Source organism: Zootoca vivipara, chromosome 3 (assembly GCF_965207765.1).
Source record: "Zootoca vivipara chromosome 3, rZooViv2.hap1.1, whole genome shotgun sequence".
Lineage (NCBI taxonomy): Eukaryota > Metazoa > Chordata > Lepidosauria > Squamata > Lacertidae > Zootoca > Zootoca vivipara.
Genome location: NC_142586.1, coordinates 86,609,107 through 86,626,978, shown reverse-complemented (window position 1 = coordinate 86,626,978; position 17,872 = coordinate 86,609,107). Strand labels below are relative to the sequence as shown.

Here is a 17,872-nt window from a genome sequence, read left to right as displayed (position 1 = left end):
GTCCATAATTTTAATGGTAGGTTTATTGTACCTGTGCGAGACAAAATAACAACAGGAAACCACCCAGAAGACAAAAGTCAGAGATTGATGTGCATTATAATGAGTGAAATAAGTATTTGATCCCCTATCAACTAGCCAGATGTCGGGCTACCTGGTATCTTCACTGATAAAGAGCTGAGATTAGAAGCACCTGCTGTAAGTGAGAGATCTTACCTGAAATCCCAGCTCATTACAGTACCTGTACAAAAGACACCTGTCGACAGAAGCAATCAATCCAGCAGATTCCAAAGTAGCCACCAAGACCAAAGAGTTGTCCAAGGATGTCAGGGACAAGATTGTAGACCTACACAAGGCTGGACTGGGCTACAAGACAATTCCCAAACAGCTTGGTGAGAACGTCACAACAGTTGATGCAATAATTTGCAAATGAAAGAAACACAAAATAACAGTCAACCTTCCTCGGTCTGGGGCTCCATGCAAGATCTCATCTCGTGGAGTTGCAATGATCATGAGAATGGTGATGAAGCAGCCCAGAACTACACAGGGGGAACTTGTCAATGATCTCAGGGCAGCTGGGACCATAGTAACCATGAAAACAGTTGGTAACACACTACGCTGTGAAGGACTGAGATCTTGCAGAGCCCGCATGGTCCCGTTGCTCAAGACAGCACATGTACAGGCCCGCCTGCAGTTTGCCAATGCACATCTGAATGACCCAGAGGAGAAATGGGTGAAAGTGTTGTGGTCAGATGAGACCAAAATAGAGCTCTTTGGCATCAACTCAACTCACCGTGTTTGGAGGAGGAGGGATGCTGCCTACAACCCCAAGAACACCACCACCCCCATCAAACATGGAGGGGGACATGTTATGCCTTCACCACATCGAAGGGACGATCATCAAATCTTGGGTGAGGACCTGCTTCCCTCAGCCAGGACATTGAAATTGGGTCGAGGATGGGTATGCCAGCATGACAATGACCCAAAACACACCACCAAGGCAACAAAGGAGTGGCTCAAGAAGAAGCACATTAAGGTCCTGGAGCGGCCTAGCTAGTCTCCAGACCTTAATACAATCGAAAATCTGTGGAGGGAGCTGAAGGTTCAAGTAGCTACACATCAGCCTCGAAATCGTCTTTCCCTTTGGACTTACTGGCACATTGCGCCAGGGCTCATGCCTCTCAGGGAAGCCCCAGTGAGTCCCGCCAGCTGTGCCTCGCCAACTATATGGCTGGTGGCTGTGGCAGAGGAAGGGGGAGTGGCAAAACATCTGAAAGCGCCAGCACCCCTCCCCCCAGTGGGCGGGCGGGCGGGCGAATTGGCAGCCCCAGCAGGCGGGCGGGCGGGTGGATGGTGCAGCTGCACCAATTGGCAGCCCCGGTGGGGCTCCTTCCCTCCCGGCGAAACGGGTCCCCCACCCTCCCCAGCTGACTGGCAAGCCAGCAGCTTGTGAGCAACAGCACCAGCAAAGCTGCTCCTCTCCTTCCCTCCCCAGCTCGCTGTAAAGTGCCTCCTCCATCTCCCGGCAAAGCTTCTCCTCTCCCTCCCACCCCGGCTCACTGTCAAACCGCAAAGCGGCTCCCCCTTCCCCCACCACTGGACCAAGCACCTGCTTGTTTTGCTTTTCAAAAGGAAAAATAACCCATCCGTTGGTTTCCCCTCTTGTCTTTCTCTTTCTTTGGTGTTGTGTGTGTGTCTCGATCTCCCTTTCCTCTGCCAGCTGCAGTAAGCCACCAAGAGGCAGCAAACTTGAGCGCTTCTGCCTCCAAGCCCCTCACCAGGCTCAGCTAAAAGAAGAGAAAGAAGCTTCAGACGCCAAACAAAATCACAAGCAGATCACAAGCACACTTTGCCTCCCTCCAGGTCATTTTCACGCAACACATTGTCAAATTCACCTCTGCAAAAGAGCGTTTTTCTGCTTTAAATGTGCCGTTCAAACCTCAGTTTGCAGAAATGAATTTTGCAATCGCCTCCCCCTTCTGCTTCTTTCTCTCTTCATCAGCTCCCCTCTCTCTCTCTCCCTCCCTCTCTCTCTCTCTCCCTCTCTCTCCCCTCCCCACACCTTGGATCGTCATGATGCAAACCCAAGATATGCATTTGTATTATTTAATATTCTTTGTTATTGGGAACACACTTGGGGGGGGTCAATTTTTGTAAGGACAGGTAACAGAAGGCACCCCACCTATCAAGTATTTGCTGGAGAGAAAATGTGTCTGAAGATCTGCATATGACCTTCTCCACCTGCCCCCCACCTTTCTTCTTTTTCTTCTTCCCAGGAGGGGTGAGGGGTTTAAATGAGAAGGAGCTGGATTTGATTTGATCACTGGCAGTTTATTAATCTTTAAATCCTACCTCAGATAAAATGAATCAGCCCTATAGATAGATACAGATAGATCCCCAGCCAAGCTCTCCTGGGCAGCCCCGTTGCCACTGCGGAGCACTCCTTCAGCTCACCAGGTCTTGCCTGGTGAATGGGACTAGTCTCACCTGGTGAATGGGGCTTGGGCTAGAGGGTGGTTTGGCAGGGCACATGCCAAACTTTCTGTGGGATGGCCGCCCCTGGAGCCCTTTCCAGTTACTGCCACAGAGAAGCCCGTTTATTTATTTCTTGGAGTATTTTAATGATAGGATCACAGAACTGGATGGTTGGAAGGGACCCCCGAGGGTCCTCTAGACCAACCCCCTCCATTGCAGGAATCACAGCACAAGCATCTCTCACAAAACAAGTTTGCTCCATCTTCCCTGTGAACAGCCCTTCAGATACAACAGAATAACAGAACCATTCACAGAGTTGGAAGGGAACCACCAGGGTCATCTACTCCAACCCCCTGCAATGCAGGAATCTTTTGTCCAACATGGGGCTTGAAACCACAACCCTGAGATTAAGAGTCTCATGCTTTACTGACTGAGGTTTGTTTATGTTTCCTGTTTTCTTTTCCCAAGCAGAGATAATGTGTAAGCGTGGTGTCGGCTCCCTAAAGAAAGGTCACCAACTCTGGGGAACCTTTCCTAAAAAAGGTCAACAACTTTGTGGTTCCCCCCCCCTTAAGAAAGGTCAACAACTCTGGGAAAGGGGGAGACGCCAGAGGGATCTTTGCACCACAGCGCTGGATATGCTTAAGACGGCCCTGCTCGAAATCTTACTGACTTGGGGAGGATCTGCAAAGAGGAGAGGGACAAAATACCTCCTGAGATGTGTGCAAACCTAGTGGCCACCTACAAGAAACGTCTGGCCTCTGTAATTGCCAACAAGGGTTTTGCCACCAAGTACTAAGTCATATTTTGCAAAGGGATCAAATATTTATTTCACTCATTATAATGCACATCAATCTCTGACTTTTGTCTTCTGGGTTTCTGGGGATTTTCCTGTTACTCGGTCTCTCACAGCTACAATAAACCCACCATTAAAATTATGGACTGGTCATTTCTTCGTCTGGGTGCAAATGGGCAAATTTAGCAGGGGGTCAAACACTTCCCCCCCCCTCACTGTATGTGGTAATAACCCAGGATCTGCATGACAGGAATAGCAAATGTGGTGCATTCCAGATGTTGTACTTCAGCTCCAATCTTCCCTGATCACTGGTCATTCTTGCTGGGGCTGATGGGAATTGGAGTCCAACCATCTCTGGAGAGCATCATCTTGGCTATACCTGGTGTATGGCATCTGCCAAGATGAGTTGCCATAGACTCAACATGATAAAAGAGAAAACCTGTCTGATTATTGCTATGCCTTGAACAGCAGTTTGACTTTTGCACACGCCTGCATTTTCAATTTGTCACTCAAACAACACTGAAGGTTTTTATTTATTTCATCTATTTATTTGATTAAAATTATACACCGCATGATTATCAAAACAACAACCTGAAAGCAGTTTACCATCCCCCACAATTGTAATCTTTTTGCTCAATGGATCTCCCTGGGATTGTGCTGAAATACTCATTTGCATCATTCAAACCGCTTATTAATTCTTGAAATGACCCAGTAGTCACTTAATATTTTGCCAGATGATTGTCCTTTTTTCTGCCAGATGTTCTTTATTTTGTAGAGTTGGAAATTAGTATTTTTCCTTTACCTGCTGTAGTGATACATACCGGAAAGGTAGCTGTGTTAGTCTTCTGCAGAGAAAAACAACCATGTCTTAAATCCTGACTAAGTTAGTTGAACTTCATTCCCATTGAAATCAATGGGCACTTTAGACATGATCAATTTGCCCAGTGATTCCAGTTGAACCAAAGTTCAACTAACTTAATCTGGCTTTGTCCCAAAGGGTTTTGTAGCACCTTAAAGTAACACAAATATTGTGGCGTAAACTTTTGGGGGTTAGAGCCCACTTCATGAGATGCACTCCCACTGGTAAGCAATTGGCGTAGCACAATCAAAAGGTTAAAACAATTGCCTAAAGATGGCAGTGACTTTCCATTGTATGCTAGCCACTCCAAGTTCTGTGCCGTTGAAATTCTGCAGAGTCAGATTTACTAATGAATTCCAGCTCAGCATATTATTGCTGGAATCCAACTTTGAAAAGTATTTGGGAATATGGCAGCTCTAACGTCTTACTATTGAATGTCCTGAGAGATAAAAAATGGCCCCCTACTCTTTTCTGAATGTTGCCTTTTTTTTTTAATTTTCAGAGGCTTAGCTGTGTTAATCTGTTGCCACAAAAACGAAGAGCCTTGTGCTACTTTAAAGACTAACACATTTTCTTATGACATGTGCTTTTGTGGACTAGAGCCCAGTTCATCAGGTGCATGGGGGAGATTTCCCAAAGGGTCTCTTCCAACTCTACAATTCAATGATTCGACAATTGTATTATTTCCTTTCCATATGACTAAATATGTTGCCTTCCAAAAGAAAAAATCAGACTGATCTGATGATGTAGGCCAGGGATGGCCAACTCCCAAGAGACTGCGATCTACTCAGAGTGTTAAGGACTGGCAGTGATCTACCCCCTTTTTGGAGGGTTCAGGTCAAAGTAGTTAAGCATTTTTTAGGAAGGAGAAAAGCCCATTTGGGGGGGGGGGTTGGGGTCAAAGTTGTTGTTTTTTTCAGGGAAGAGGTAAAATGTTGAGCTTTTTTGAGGGGAGCCACAGTTGTTCAGCTTCTTTGAGGGGAGCCAATGATCTACCAGTGATCTACTGCAGACGTCCAGTGATCTACCGGTAGATCACGATCTACCTGTTGAACATGCCTGATGTAGGCTATAGCCCACAAAAGCTTATGCCATAACAAAATATGTAAATCTTGTCAAGTGCAACAAGACTCTCTGTCATTTTACAAGTGTTGTTTGTGCCCATTCTCTTAGATAGAAAAGAGATTAAATGAGAGTGGGACAATCAGGAGTGGATCACAGCCGTGTATTTGATTCTGTTTTTGATTCTGTTTTCATTTGTCCTCTGTGTGGAACCGTGATAGATCTGCGACAGTCTCTTGTATTGCTTGACTTTGGGGCCCAAAGTTTGCTAAAATGTGGTGTGTGTATTTTTCTTCTCTCTGTACTCAGGGTATATATATCTACTTACCCACATCTGATGAAGTGGAATCTGGGGCCCACAAAAGCTTATGCTACTATATATTAGTTAGTCTTTAAGGTGCCACAAGACTCTTTGTTGTTCTTTTATATGTGTTGTGTGTGTTTTTTCCTTCAAAAACCTTGGCATCACAATGATATTTTAAGGTGTTTTCATGTTTTCTGTAGGTGGCAATGCAGCAGAAAACAATGACCCAGAAATGGATGGAGAAGATGGCGCATCTTTTATTAATAATCAATATGGTTCATTGTACACCCCGGCATTAAAAGGTATTTTAATCAGCCAGCGAGAGAGATTGTTATGATGTGTTCGTAAAATATCTGAATACTTTTCAAGGGCTATATTAGATTGAATATGGGCAACATGTCTGGGATAGTCTGAAAGTTCTTAAGGTGCTAAATTGGGCATGGCAAAGCCTTTAAAGAAGATAATAACTTATACATACCTCCTCAGGCCAAACTACAGCAGATCTTGCTCTTGACATAACATAGCTTTTCTTGAATTAGTGGGTCCAGAAGTTTGTATGTGAAGCTGCCTTCCCTTTACAGACACCCCCATCTTACTCTGCAATGATGATAAAGGAGGAGATTCAGAGTGAGGAGGCTGCTATAATAGAGATCATATTGGGGGGGATCACTTGCTTTCAGCCCCCCCCCCAAAATTACCTAAGAGGAACTCGTCCCAAAAGCAGCCAGAACATAGAATTGTTTTTTAACTGAAAAGTAATTTAAAGGAAAGATGAAAAGGCAATATAGACCCAATAGGTAAACATGACTGACGTATTTTGAAGACTGTCATGCAGTGTGCATGCACACGAAAGCTCATACCTATGACAAACTTTGTTGTTGTTGTTTAGTCGTTTAGTCGTGTCCGACTCTTCGTGACCCCATGGACCATAGCACGCCAGGCACTCCTGTCTTGCACTGCCTCCCGCAGTTTGGTCAAACTCATGTTCGTAGCTTCGAGAACACTGTCCAACCATCTTGTCCTCTGACGTCCCCTTCTCCTAGTGCCCTCAATCTTTCCCAACATCAGGGTCTTTTCCAAGGATTCTTCTCTTCTCATGAGGTGGCCAAAGTATTGGAGCCTCAGCTTCACGATCTGTCCTTCCAGGGAGCACTCAGGGCTGATTTCCTTAAGAATGGATAGGTTTGATCTTCTTGCAGTCCATGGGACTCTCAAGAGTCTCCTCCAGCACCATGACAAACTTAGTTGGTCTCTAAGGTGCTACTGGAAGGATTTTTTTATTTTTTGTTTCGACTATATCAGACCAACACGGCTACCTACAGTGGTGCCTCGCTAGACGAATTTAATTCGTTCCACGGGTCTTTTCTTATAACGAAAAATTCGTCTAGTGAATCCCATAGGAATGCATTGAATTTTTTTTGATTTTTTTTTTTGCCCATAGGAACGCATTAATTGAATTTCAATGCATTCCTATGGGAAACCGTGATTCGCTAGATGAATTTTTCGTAAAACGAATTCGTCTAGCGAGGCAACCTCTGCTCGAAAAATCCTTTTGTTAAGCGGAAATTTCATTAAGCAGGGCATTCGTTAAGCAAGGCACCACTGTACCTGTAACTATGCAAATTTTTGCGACTGTTCCTACAATCTCTAGTTTTCCACCTTCTAGTAAACTGGACAGTTCCTAACTAGGAGTACTGGGCATTCTTCTAAGCAACGGGGTAATAATATTTGTACGAACATCTTGATAATAGGCTGCCTAATACATAATAGCAAAGGCCCCTCAGCGCATTCCACCTCAGGTCAGCTGGTAGTCTACCATTGTCTTGCTTGCAAGTCTTTTAGGGGTATGTCTGTGCCCTGTTTTGGGTGAATGTTTGACTTTAGATCACAAATTAGTAATATTTCTTTCATCCGTTCCCTAGTGACAGATGGGCATGGCGAAGTCGAAATCAAAGTGCATGTGAACTGTAGCCACTGTGATCACGATATGTGCCACATTGATATGAAGACACAGGAGGCTGTTTGCATATGTGTTTTCGGGTATGTGTTGGCTGATGATGGTGTCTCTTGCATAGGTAAGAAGCCGGACAGGAAAGGCCTTCTTTAGCTCAGATGGGAAGCAGGGTTGTACTACTGGCCGCCGCACTGATTTCACACCATCTTCTGGGCTTCCTCGCCATTCCTTCTCTTGTGTGTTGAGCAGAAGTTTGAAGAGGGAGGCAGCTGTGCCTGTGAACGTTCCTCCATGTGACTGGAAGCTGTGCACCCATTGGTGATTCCAGGGAGGAGCCTCCATGAGACATTTCCCCCTTCAGACCTATTCTCATTGCATAGGAGTGGGGCTGGGAGGGGAGTGGGTGGGCAGGTCGTTGGGGGCAGGGCCAGCAGCACAGCCCCGTATCCCTTTCATAATATGAACCTGTTGCATGTGGTCAATGGGGGGGGTTGCGTTTTCAAATGTATCCTTGTTCTATAAGACTCTTCAATCTGCAGCTGGGCTGCAAATCATCAAAAAAATCCTCAATAAGGTTAGATCAACCATCGTGCTAAGTACATTACCTCTACTGTGGTGCAATTCTTTGACATTGTTTGAAAATATCTCAGTATGAGAGTGTACCTGTTCTGCTTCCTGCAGTGGGTCCCTTTAAAATTCACTATTTGTCAGAATATTATGTTCCTTCACAGCCTATATGCCACTTGCTAAAATTTCACTTCATTTCATCAGTGCTGTCCAGTGAAATCAGCCTCTGCTTCTGAACTCTTGTGCTCAGTGCTAGTTGTCTAGAAAAAGAGGTGCCGGAACTCACCATGAATGCCTACCTTGTTTTCTTGTAATGGCCATGGTGCCCACCTGAGAGGTGAAGGGACTGAGTTCCAGTGAGTTCTGGATGAAAAATACCCCTGCTTGTGCTCCCAACACTGCATAATAAGCCAATAAGCTCCTAAGATACTACAGCAAACTTTGCCTTCCTGCCACATGGCTCTGTATTTTGTCTCCGACCCTCCCATTCATTCCATCTGCTATCTTTACACTGCGCAGAAAGCAGGGTGAACCTCTGCTGCAATCAGCTCTCCTGGATCTGTGACCCTCCAATGGCCCGTTGTTCCACTTTCCTCAATTAAGATCAAGCCATTGAAACAGATGGTTTTCTATCAGGAAATTAACATTGGCACTCAATGGATATGAAAGAAAAGCCATAAAAGCTGAGAGGGAGAAAATGTTAAATTGGCAGGTCCAAAATGCAAAGCAGCTGCCAGTTTCAGCTCTGAGTTAAATTAGATAATACAGCAGTGGAAGTGGAAGATCATTCACTATTTTTTTTATTAAAAAATCCCTCCGATTGATTGATTGATTGATTGATTCATATTTGTGTACCATCCCATCACATAAAGTTCCCAGGGTGGTTTGCAATAAAGAAATGTAAAACAATTTAAATGCAAAATAAGACGTAAGACAAATTAAATGCAAAATAACATAATACCAACAATAACAGCAAACTTGAGGCAAACATGTCCCATCACCACTGCCACAGCTGCCTCTACTGTGGGAACATACCCACCACAAGGGCTGGATTTAGGTTTGATGAGGCCCTAAGCTACTGAAGGTAATGGGGCCCTTTATATGTCCAGCTGTCCTTTGTCAACAACAAATTGTTGCTGTTTTTTGTGTTGAATATATGCTATATGGAAATTTACGGACCCAATAGGTTTCTGAAGCCATTTGCCACTGTTGCTGTATGTAGGTTTTATTTTATTTGTCTTTTATCTTATATTTTGGAAATGTACATCCAGGGTTTTTTTCCTGTAAATTTTTTTGGGGGCCCCCAATAGTGTGGGGCCCTAAACTATAGCTTGTTTAGCTTATACATAAATCCGGCACTGCCCACCACCACCATAGCGGGGTGGGTGTGTCTGCAGCAGAGTGTATTTGCAACAGCAGCAGTGGGGTGCACCCATGCCAGATGAGGAAGAGGTGGGGGCACACTCATGTAGGAAGGCAGCAGTGATGAGCAGCACACTCCTGGGGCCCAGATCCACCACCTGAGTTGACCACTTCATTTCATGAGTAGGCCAACCCTGAGCTTGGATTTGGATGGCACACCAAGCCAAACCATGGTCTAGCTCAATGCGGCTCAACAGCAAAAGGACCAACCAAGCAGGAGTGAAGCAGCGGCGATCTTCTCCCCAGCAGTATGCATGCTCATGCGCCTGCACTGAGGCATGGTTTGGCTTAACACGATGTATAAAACAAACAATTTCATGCATGATACAACAACAAAGCTGGATTTGCAACTAAATGTGCACTCAGTAGGCGCTGCAGCCAATCCCCATTCTTGTATGAATTGTGTGTTTTCAAACACCTGTCTGTTGCATTCGCACATTGCATTTTAGGTGTAAGCTTTTTTTTTAAAAAAAAAAAAAAAACCTCCTTGTTACACTCCAAAAACGTAATGTGTGAAGAGACCTTAATAGTCTATATCTCTTTTAAGGTATTTTGCAACTACCGTAGGCTGCTGAGAACAACTTACGGTAATGCCTTCTGTCTTTGCACATCTGTTCCAGCTGAGCCTGTACTGCCTACGAAGAATCCTTCCCTCTCCTTGGTCTTGTCTGTAGTGACATCTGCCCTCGTTGCTGCTCTGATTCTAGCCTTTTCTGGGATCATGATAGGTGAGTTCCTTCTTGACCCAAAACATGCTGAAATCTGCAATACTCGCTGAATGTGGTGCATCCTCCGGCCTTAATCACCTGAATGGCATGGCAAGAATGATTGCCATTGTGACCATTTTAAATGGCTGTTGATGCAGCAGAGGAGCCCAGTTATGGAAGTGAGCTTTATCTGGGCTGCAGAATATCCTAGCTTCACATACAACCAACGCAGCACATAGTGGGCTGAATTAAAGGAATGGGCTAAATTAAAGGAGTGAGAAATGTATCGATTGGTTGGCTTATTGACTGATGGAGTGATTTATTGCAGTCCTCAGGTTTTTTTAAAGTTATTAATAGCACACATGTTGTGTTCTGGCTGTCTCCTTATAGATTAGTTAAGTAGGCTGTTTGTATATGACCTGTGTTAAAATCCCGCTTCAGCTAGAAAATCACTTGAGCAGGCTTTGGCAAATTGCTATAATTCTCCCATCCGGTTTATCCCTCCCTCTGCTTTCCTCAAAGACTCTCTTTTGTCCCTCTGGGTCAAATTATAGATGGCTAAACATTCTTGGTATGGACCAGTCCTTCTGCATTCTGTGAAGTGCCATGAGCATTGATGGTGCAATCATAATCACTATCATTATCATTACTTCAAAGATATTGGTGTGTATGTTCAAATCACACCCCTTGGTGATGCTAGTTGGCGGGTGATGCCAGTTTTCCTCACAGTTAAAAGTGCAGCAGCAACAACAACAACAACAACAACAACAACAACAACAACAACAACCTTCAAATACATTGTACTGTTTGTAAGCTTTAAAAAATAACCCTGCAAAGAAGGCAAGCACTATAGTACACTGTATTGTATGCAGGGCTTCAGCCTGAAGTCCAGCCTTCTGGCTGTTCCCTCATTGCAGGAAGTGAAGTTACAGGAAACCAGGCAGACGGCCTTCTTGGTAGTGGCACTTGCCCTGTGGATCACCATTCTGCCAGATGCCAAAGAGATAAACAAGTATACGACCTTCCGTAGACATCTGAAGGCAGCCCTGTATCGGGAAACTTTTAATGTCTGATGCATCATATGTTTTTTATATTCTGTTGGAAGCCATCCAGAGTGGCTGGGGCAACCCAAACAGATGGGCCGAATACAATAAAATTATTATTAATATTATAGATGGAGAGCTGAGGGTGAGAGAGAGTATCTGGCCTATGGCCATCTAGTTGAGTTCATCGCAGTAATGAAATTTGGTCTTGCTTCTAGGGACTAGATTAAGGAACCTCTAGGACGAGATCAGGCCTACAAGCAACCAAATGGCTATTCCTCATCTAAACAAACCAACTAATCAAGCACACATTAAATTTCATTACTTTGTTAAAAATTACAAAGAAGCTGCATGTTTGTGTTGCAGGACTAATTTCCGCTCGACACTCACATCTTGCACTTCTGCCTCGGAATCTTGAATGAGTCTTTTGCATAGTTCTTAAAAGCATGACTCTTGTGAAAGGAGAAATGTGGAGGCGTGATAATAGGCTCTCAAATCCCTGTTCCTATTACTACAACAGGTTCACTCCATCAGCTTTCCCTCCACCCCTTGCACACAGCAAAGTAACTTATCTGTTGGAATAGATATAGAGCTGAAACTACCGTACAAGTACTGCAGTACTGTGTTAATCTGCCCAGAGTCAAGAACATGCTGTGGGAACTCTCATGCCCAGCTCCAATTACTTTTTCAAAGTAACTTTGCATGTCCAATTAATTCTAGTCTTGTACTTTCCCCCCTAGGCATGTAATGCTCCCACAGGAACTTGAAAGGTTAAAACAAGGACTTGATGGATGAGTTTGGAATCCACAAAATGTTAGTTGCCCCCTTTAAAACACTCTCAAGGGCAGAAAAGGGCCAGAAAATTAGTGAGGAAAACTAGATCTAAAACCCTGCCAAAATTCTTCTTGCAAATATTTATTTGCTCTGTGCTCCATGTGAATCAGATCACATGTGTCACTAATATTGATGGGCACTAGAGTCCGCACACTTTCTGCAAGAGCCCCATTTCAGGTTTCTACCCTGGGAAGAACAAAGGCATTTCGTTGGAAGGCAAATTAAGGGCTAGACATGACTTTCACACAGTTTGGTCCTGCATAATTATTACTGTTGTTGTTGTTGTTTTCTTTTGCATTGTTGTTGTTTTCTTTTGCAGATAGCTGGCAAAGCCCCCACCCTGAGTCTGATAGGGCCAAGAGGGAAAGGGTGAGCTCTATAGCCTTGCACATGGTATTTTCAATAGGAGAAAATCCTTTATTGGCACTAATGGGGTCTTTCCTTTGCTTGCAAACTTCAAGGGAGGCCTGAATCTAATCAGGTCCATTGCAGGGGGAAAGGGCTAAAGCCCCCTCCTCCTCCCATGTCATGGTCCTGATCCAGCTCATGGGAGGGGGCACTCATTTGTGTAACTCATTTGCATAACAAACAACAGCTTCACGTGAAGCCCAAAATGCCTGACAAATACCACATCTGCTTTGGCCCTTTGGGGTATAAAAAGAAATGCATTGTACCCCTCCCATGCACCTTGCCTTGGCAGTCACTCTGTGGTGGTCTGCCTGAGCAGCACAGCACAGCACAGACCTCCATAGGCCCTAACCATCCGTCAGCACTTGGTTGCCTGCCTCATACGAACTGCAAGTATCACATCGCCTCCTTTCTTAATTTCAAAGCTGAAAAGCAACCCCAGCTTCAGACTGAGCTGTGTAGAAGTAACCAGAGCTCTTAGTGCAAATTGCTTTCCAAGGTGCACTCAGATGAAAGCCCACACCCCTAACTTATTGTGCTCTGTTTCTAGTGTACCGTCGGAAACACCAGGAACTTCAAGCTATGCAGATGGAGTTACAGAGCCCCGAGTATAAACTGAGCAAGCTGCGAACCTCCACCATTATGACTGACTACAACCCCAATTACTGCTTTGCGGGGAAGACCACATCCATTAGTGACCTCAAAGAGGTGCCCCGGAAAAATATCTCTTTGATAAGGTAAACCAGCCTCTCTGACTTCTTTATGCTCGGGTGCGCTCTGCAGCAAATGTGCACGAGCGAATCCACACATGTGCCTTCTCCTTTTGTCCGGTGGTATCACACACTCATCTTTATTCGCAAGCATGCAAGACCACTGCTGTGGTGACAATGGTCTTCTGGGTGTAAAGATAGCATTGAATGGATGGAAGCTGGATCTCTGCGCTCCCCTCAGTTAGTTCAGCCTGACAGGTAGGGAGAAAAGTTCGGCATCTGCTTCCTATGGATGATCCAAAGAACTATCATATATAAAGCTCGGTAATTCCTCAGGCACTGGCTATAATTTGCCCAGGCTCTCTTAGACAGCACTGACATCTGGCGCAGTGACCTTTTGGAGGTTCTGCCAGTGCTTGTGACTGGGTCTCTGGCAATAAAGGTGACATCAGCTCTAGAAAACCCAGATAAAGCAGTGCCAGTCTAGCATGGATCTGGATTGGGGGGGGGGAGCATTAGCAAGTTAAGGTAAATTCCAGTATGAGAAAGTTGTTATTATTTATTTATTTATTTATTTATTTATTTATTTATTTATACATACCCTGCCCATCTGGCTGGGTTTCCCCCACCACTCTGGGCAGCTTCCAACAAAGATTAAAATACATTCAAATATCACAGATTAAAAACATCCCTAAATAGGGCTTTAGGTGTTTTCTAAATGTCAGGTAGTTGTTTATCTCCTTGACCTCCGATGGGAGGGCGTTCCACAGGGCGGGCGCCGCTACCGAAAAGGCCCTCTACCTGGTTCCCTGTAGCTTTCCCTGTCGCAGTGAGGGAACCGCCAGAAGGCCCTCGGCGCTGGATCTCAGTGTCCGGGCTAAACGATGGGGGTGGAGACGCTCCTTCAGGTATACAGGACCGAGGGCTTTAAAGGTCAGCACCAACACTTTGAATTGTGCTCAGAAACGTACTGGGAGCCAATGTAGGTCTCTTAAGACCGGTGTTATGTGGTCTCAGCGGCCACTCCCAGTCACCAGTCTAGCTGCCGCATTCTGGATTAATTGCAGTTTCCGGGTCACCTTCAAAAGGTAGCCCCACGTAGAGCGCATTGCAGTAGTCCAAGCGGGAGATAACTAGAGCATGCACCACTTTGGTGAGACAGTCTGCGGGCAGGTAGGGTCTCAGCCTGCGAACCAGAGGGAGATGATAGACAGCCGCCCTGGACACAGAATTAACCTGTGGCTCCATGGACAGCTGTGAGTCCAAAATGACTCCCAGGCGGCGCACCTGATCCTTCAGGGGCACAGTGACCCCATTCAGGACCAGGGAGTCCCCCACACCCACCCACCCCGTCCCCCCAAAACAATACTTCTGTCTTGTCAGGATTCAACCTCAATCTGTTAGCCGCCATCCATCCTCCAACCGCCTCCAGGCACTCACACAGGACCTTCACCGCCTTCACTGGTTCTGATTTAAAAGAGAGATAGAGTTGAGTGTCACCCGCATACTGATGAACACCCAGCCCAAACCCCCCTGATGATCTCTCCCAGCAGCTTCATATAGATGTTAAAGAGCATGGGGGAGAGGACGGAACCCTGAGGCACCCCACAAGTGAGAGGCCAGGGGTCTGAACACTCATCCCCCACCACCACTTTCTGAACACGGCCCAGGAGGGAGGAGCGGAACCACTGTATGACTGTCCCCCCAGCTGAAGTTAATTTTGAAATTAATTTTAACCCTTCTCTGTGTATTTAGAGTTGTAGCTGACCCTGTGTAAGGGTATAGAAATGAGGATGTGTATTCTCCCCCCTAACTTTTTGTGCCTTCATATGCTCACACCCCTGTGTACAGTTTTTAAAAATAAAAATAAAAATGCACCTGCAAATTGAATATTTCACTAAAAGGCTATTCCTTACTGAAAGAGAGGCAGAAAAATTATGGTAAGCCCGTAAAATATGTTGGGGTCTAAAAGATCTCAAATATGGTCAGATTTCAAACTTAATACAACAGCTGATTGATACCGATGAAGCAGTTAGAATTAAAAGTTATTAACATTTTAATACACACATCCCAAAGGATTTGAGTGGTGGGGGAGACCAGGGAGGGTGGAGAAGAAAGATTTCTGAACTTTATGCTTTACATGAGAGTCATTACAGCCTATGGGTACACTATCTCTCTTGCACTTCTGAGTTACAAATAACAATCCTTAATGAAGCTTTATGTGTCCAACACATATGTTTGAACTGTGAATTAATTGGGTCTAGCTAATTAAAATACTGTACTCAAATGGTGTTCCAGCCTCGAGGACGCTGGGGGTTCCTAAATTTCACTTGCCACTGTAGCATTCACGGGGTTGGGCTTACTTGCGCCTCTAGTGAATGAAGGCAGGAGTAGCTTTTACAGGAAATCGGCTGGCATCACTTCCGTTTTTTTGCTCCTGCCTCAATAAAGCAATCATATTCTCCTTTGGCTCCTTGTGCTCCTTCATCTTCGCTTAGCAATGTTCTTCTTCTGTGATTTCACTCTACTGTTCTTTCTCTGTATATAAACACACACACACACAATCCTTTCCCTCCTCTCCACAGGCTGGGTGTAGCTACATCCTTGCATGGCCTGCAACATCTCTTCCCACTCTCCAGTTCTATTTGCATGGATGGCTTTCATTTAATGGTTTGTTGTAGGAGGTGCAAGGAAGCCCAACCCAGCAAGGCTACACTGGGCAAGCAAATCTACCCTTCAGGTGGGTACACAATGGTACTTTCTTGGGCAGAGAGCTAGTCCATCATGCCATCGGAGCTAGCAGTGGATGATCTTCACTGGTTCTGATATCTGAGTGTCTTTGTTCTGAAGATGCCAAAGGTTGATCAGAGAGGGCTTGTACGTTCATTGAATTCTAGAGTTGGAACGTCGTCTAGCCCAGCGCTGCTCAGGGCAGCATCTGCAATGCAGGATGCCACTGTAGCATTTCTGATAAATGGCCTTTCAGGATACATCATAGGGGAGCCCACACCACCTCCCGAGGCACTCTGTTCCACTGTCAAAGAACTCTTACTGTTTGGAAGTTTCTCCTAACGTTTGGGCAAAGTCTGCTTCCCTGCGATTTTCACACACTGCTTCCAGCCCTGCTCACAGGACCAGCAAAGAAAAAGTCTGAATTTAGAAGCATGTGCTGCAACCAGCCCTTTAACAAGGAGGGTGTTATTGGGTTGTTTTTATTTTGATTATATATATATATATATATATATATATATATATATATATATATAGGTTTTATATTTTGATTTTTTTCTGTGAACCACCCTGAGACCTCTGGATGCAGAGTAGTATATAAATTAAATAAATAAAATAACAATAATAACAAGAGCACACCGGCTGCAATAAGGAATCTTAGGACCAGGTGGGTCCCAGGGAGCACTGCATGCTGACATCGCCTTTGCCCTACACTGGCAGTGAGGAAATCACCAAGTTCTAATCCACCTGGAGCATGACAGAGAACCCAGGGAAGCGGAAGAAGGAAGCAATGGGGAGGGTATTGTGTGCTGCACTTTACATTCGGCTTTTTAAAAAATGGTGGCTCTGTGCCAGTAAGAATGACTTTCTGGGCTGACACCTGTAATTGGTAGCTGCTATCATAACGATGTCATTTCAGCTTGTAAAGCTATGTGGTGGTGATGCTTGTTCGCTGGAGAGCATGGCATGCTGTGTGATCCTAGTGCAGTAAGAAATTATAGTGCAGTATGAAAAGCCAAGGAACTAGCTAGGAGCCTTAAGCATCTGAAAAGCACAAGGCAGAAGCAGCTCCTAATTTATTATATCTGCACAGAGAGCACATTGGGGGAGGGAGGGAGGGAAACAGCTTTGCAGTGGATCTTGTTCCCATGTTTGAGGGAGCAAATCTCTGAATTGTCGGTTCAGATTCCCTAGAGTGAGGCAGCCTTCCTCACAGCACATGCTGTGGCACTCTTGAAATAAAGCTACCAATTGAACAGAATACAGGCCATCTAACATTTACTAGAACCAGTCAATATCCATCAAAGAGCCAAAAAAATAAAATTTATAGCAACGATTGTTGGCTTAGATATACTGCCTGCTGCTGCTCAGGCACCAAAGGTCTAATAATGTAGCAGGATCCAAGTGCCAAGCTCTTTCCTCCACCCCAGGCTAGTCCCAGCTGGTGATTGTGCATTTTAGACCATGAGAAAACAGAGGTAAAAATAAAAACTCAGGGGGGATGCAACCACCTATCTCCCATGCCATGTCTGATTATCGCCTGTGAAGCTTCATGGAGAAGAGAACTTTTGTCTCTACAGAGACACCACCACAGTTGATGACTTGCAGGAGGCATTGCTGCTATCAATCCAACAAGGATTAGGCAAAGCAAGAGGCTCATATGGTTCCACCTGAATTCTATAAAGTTGCTGTCCTCTCCCTGGCTTCTCTGCATGAGCTGCTCTTAGACTCCCTGTCGTTGCTTTCCATCAGACCACCAACCTGGACAGTTGTTCTGTGTATTATGGGTTTGCAACCAGCTCCTGCAAGAGCAATTGGCAGCGGCGGCGTGTGTGTTGTCTTTCTTTACTCATTATGGTTTGGATCCTGGGTAAACATAATATTCCAGCAACAAAGTATTGCTATTGAAAGAAAATCCTGTGCAAAACCTACCTATGGTTTTAAATTAGTTTCCTGGAAAAGCCCTAAGCAAGTCTGTTGGCAATTTGATGACTCCACTATTGT

The 17,872-nt window shown here is 45.0% G+C and overlaps 1 protein-coding gene across 1 annotated transcript in view; it reads left to right on the top strand.

The window, feature by feature from the left end:
• ALK (ALK receptor tyrosine kinase) overlaps positions 1 to 17,872 on the top strand; it is a 582,689-nt gene that overhangs the window by 536,975 nt on the left and 27,842 nt on the right. Inside the window, exons 17-20 of the mRNA XM_035110504.3 lie at positions 5,694 to 5,795; positions 7,416 to 7,568; positions 10,057 to 10,164; positions 12,979 to 13,165. Coding sequence (XP_034966395.3) covers positions 5,694 to 5,795; positions 7,416 to 7,568; positions 10,057 to 10,164; positions 12,979 to 13,165 — 550 coding nt within the window. The remainder of the gene's footprint in view (positions 1 to 5,693; positions 5,796 to 7,415; positions 7,569 to 10,056; positions 10,165 to 12,978; positions 13,166 to 17,872) is intronic.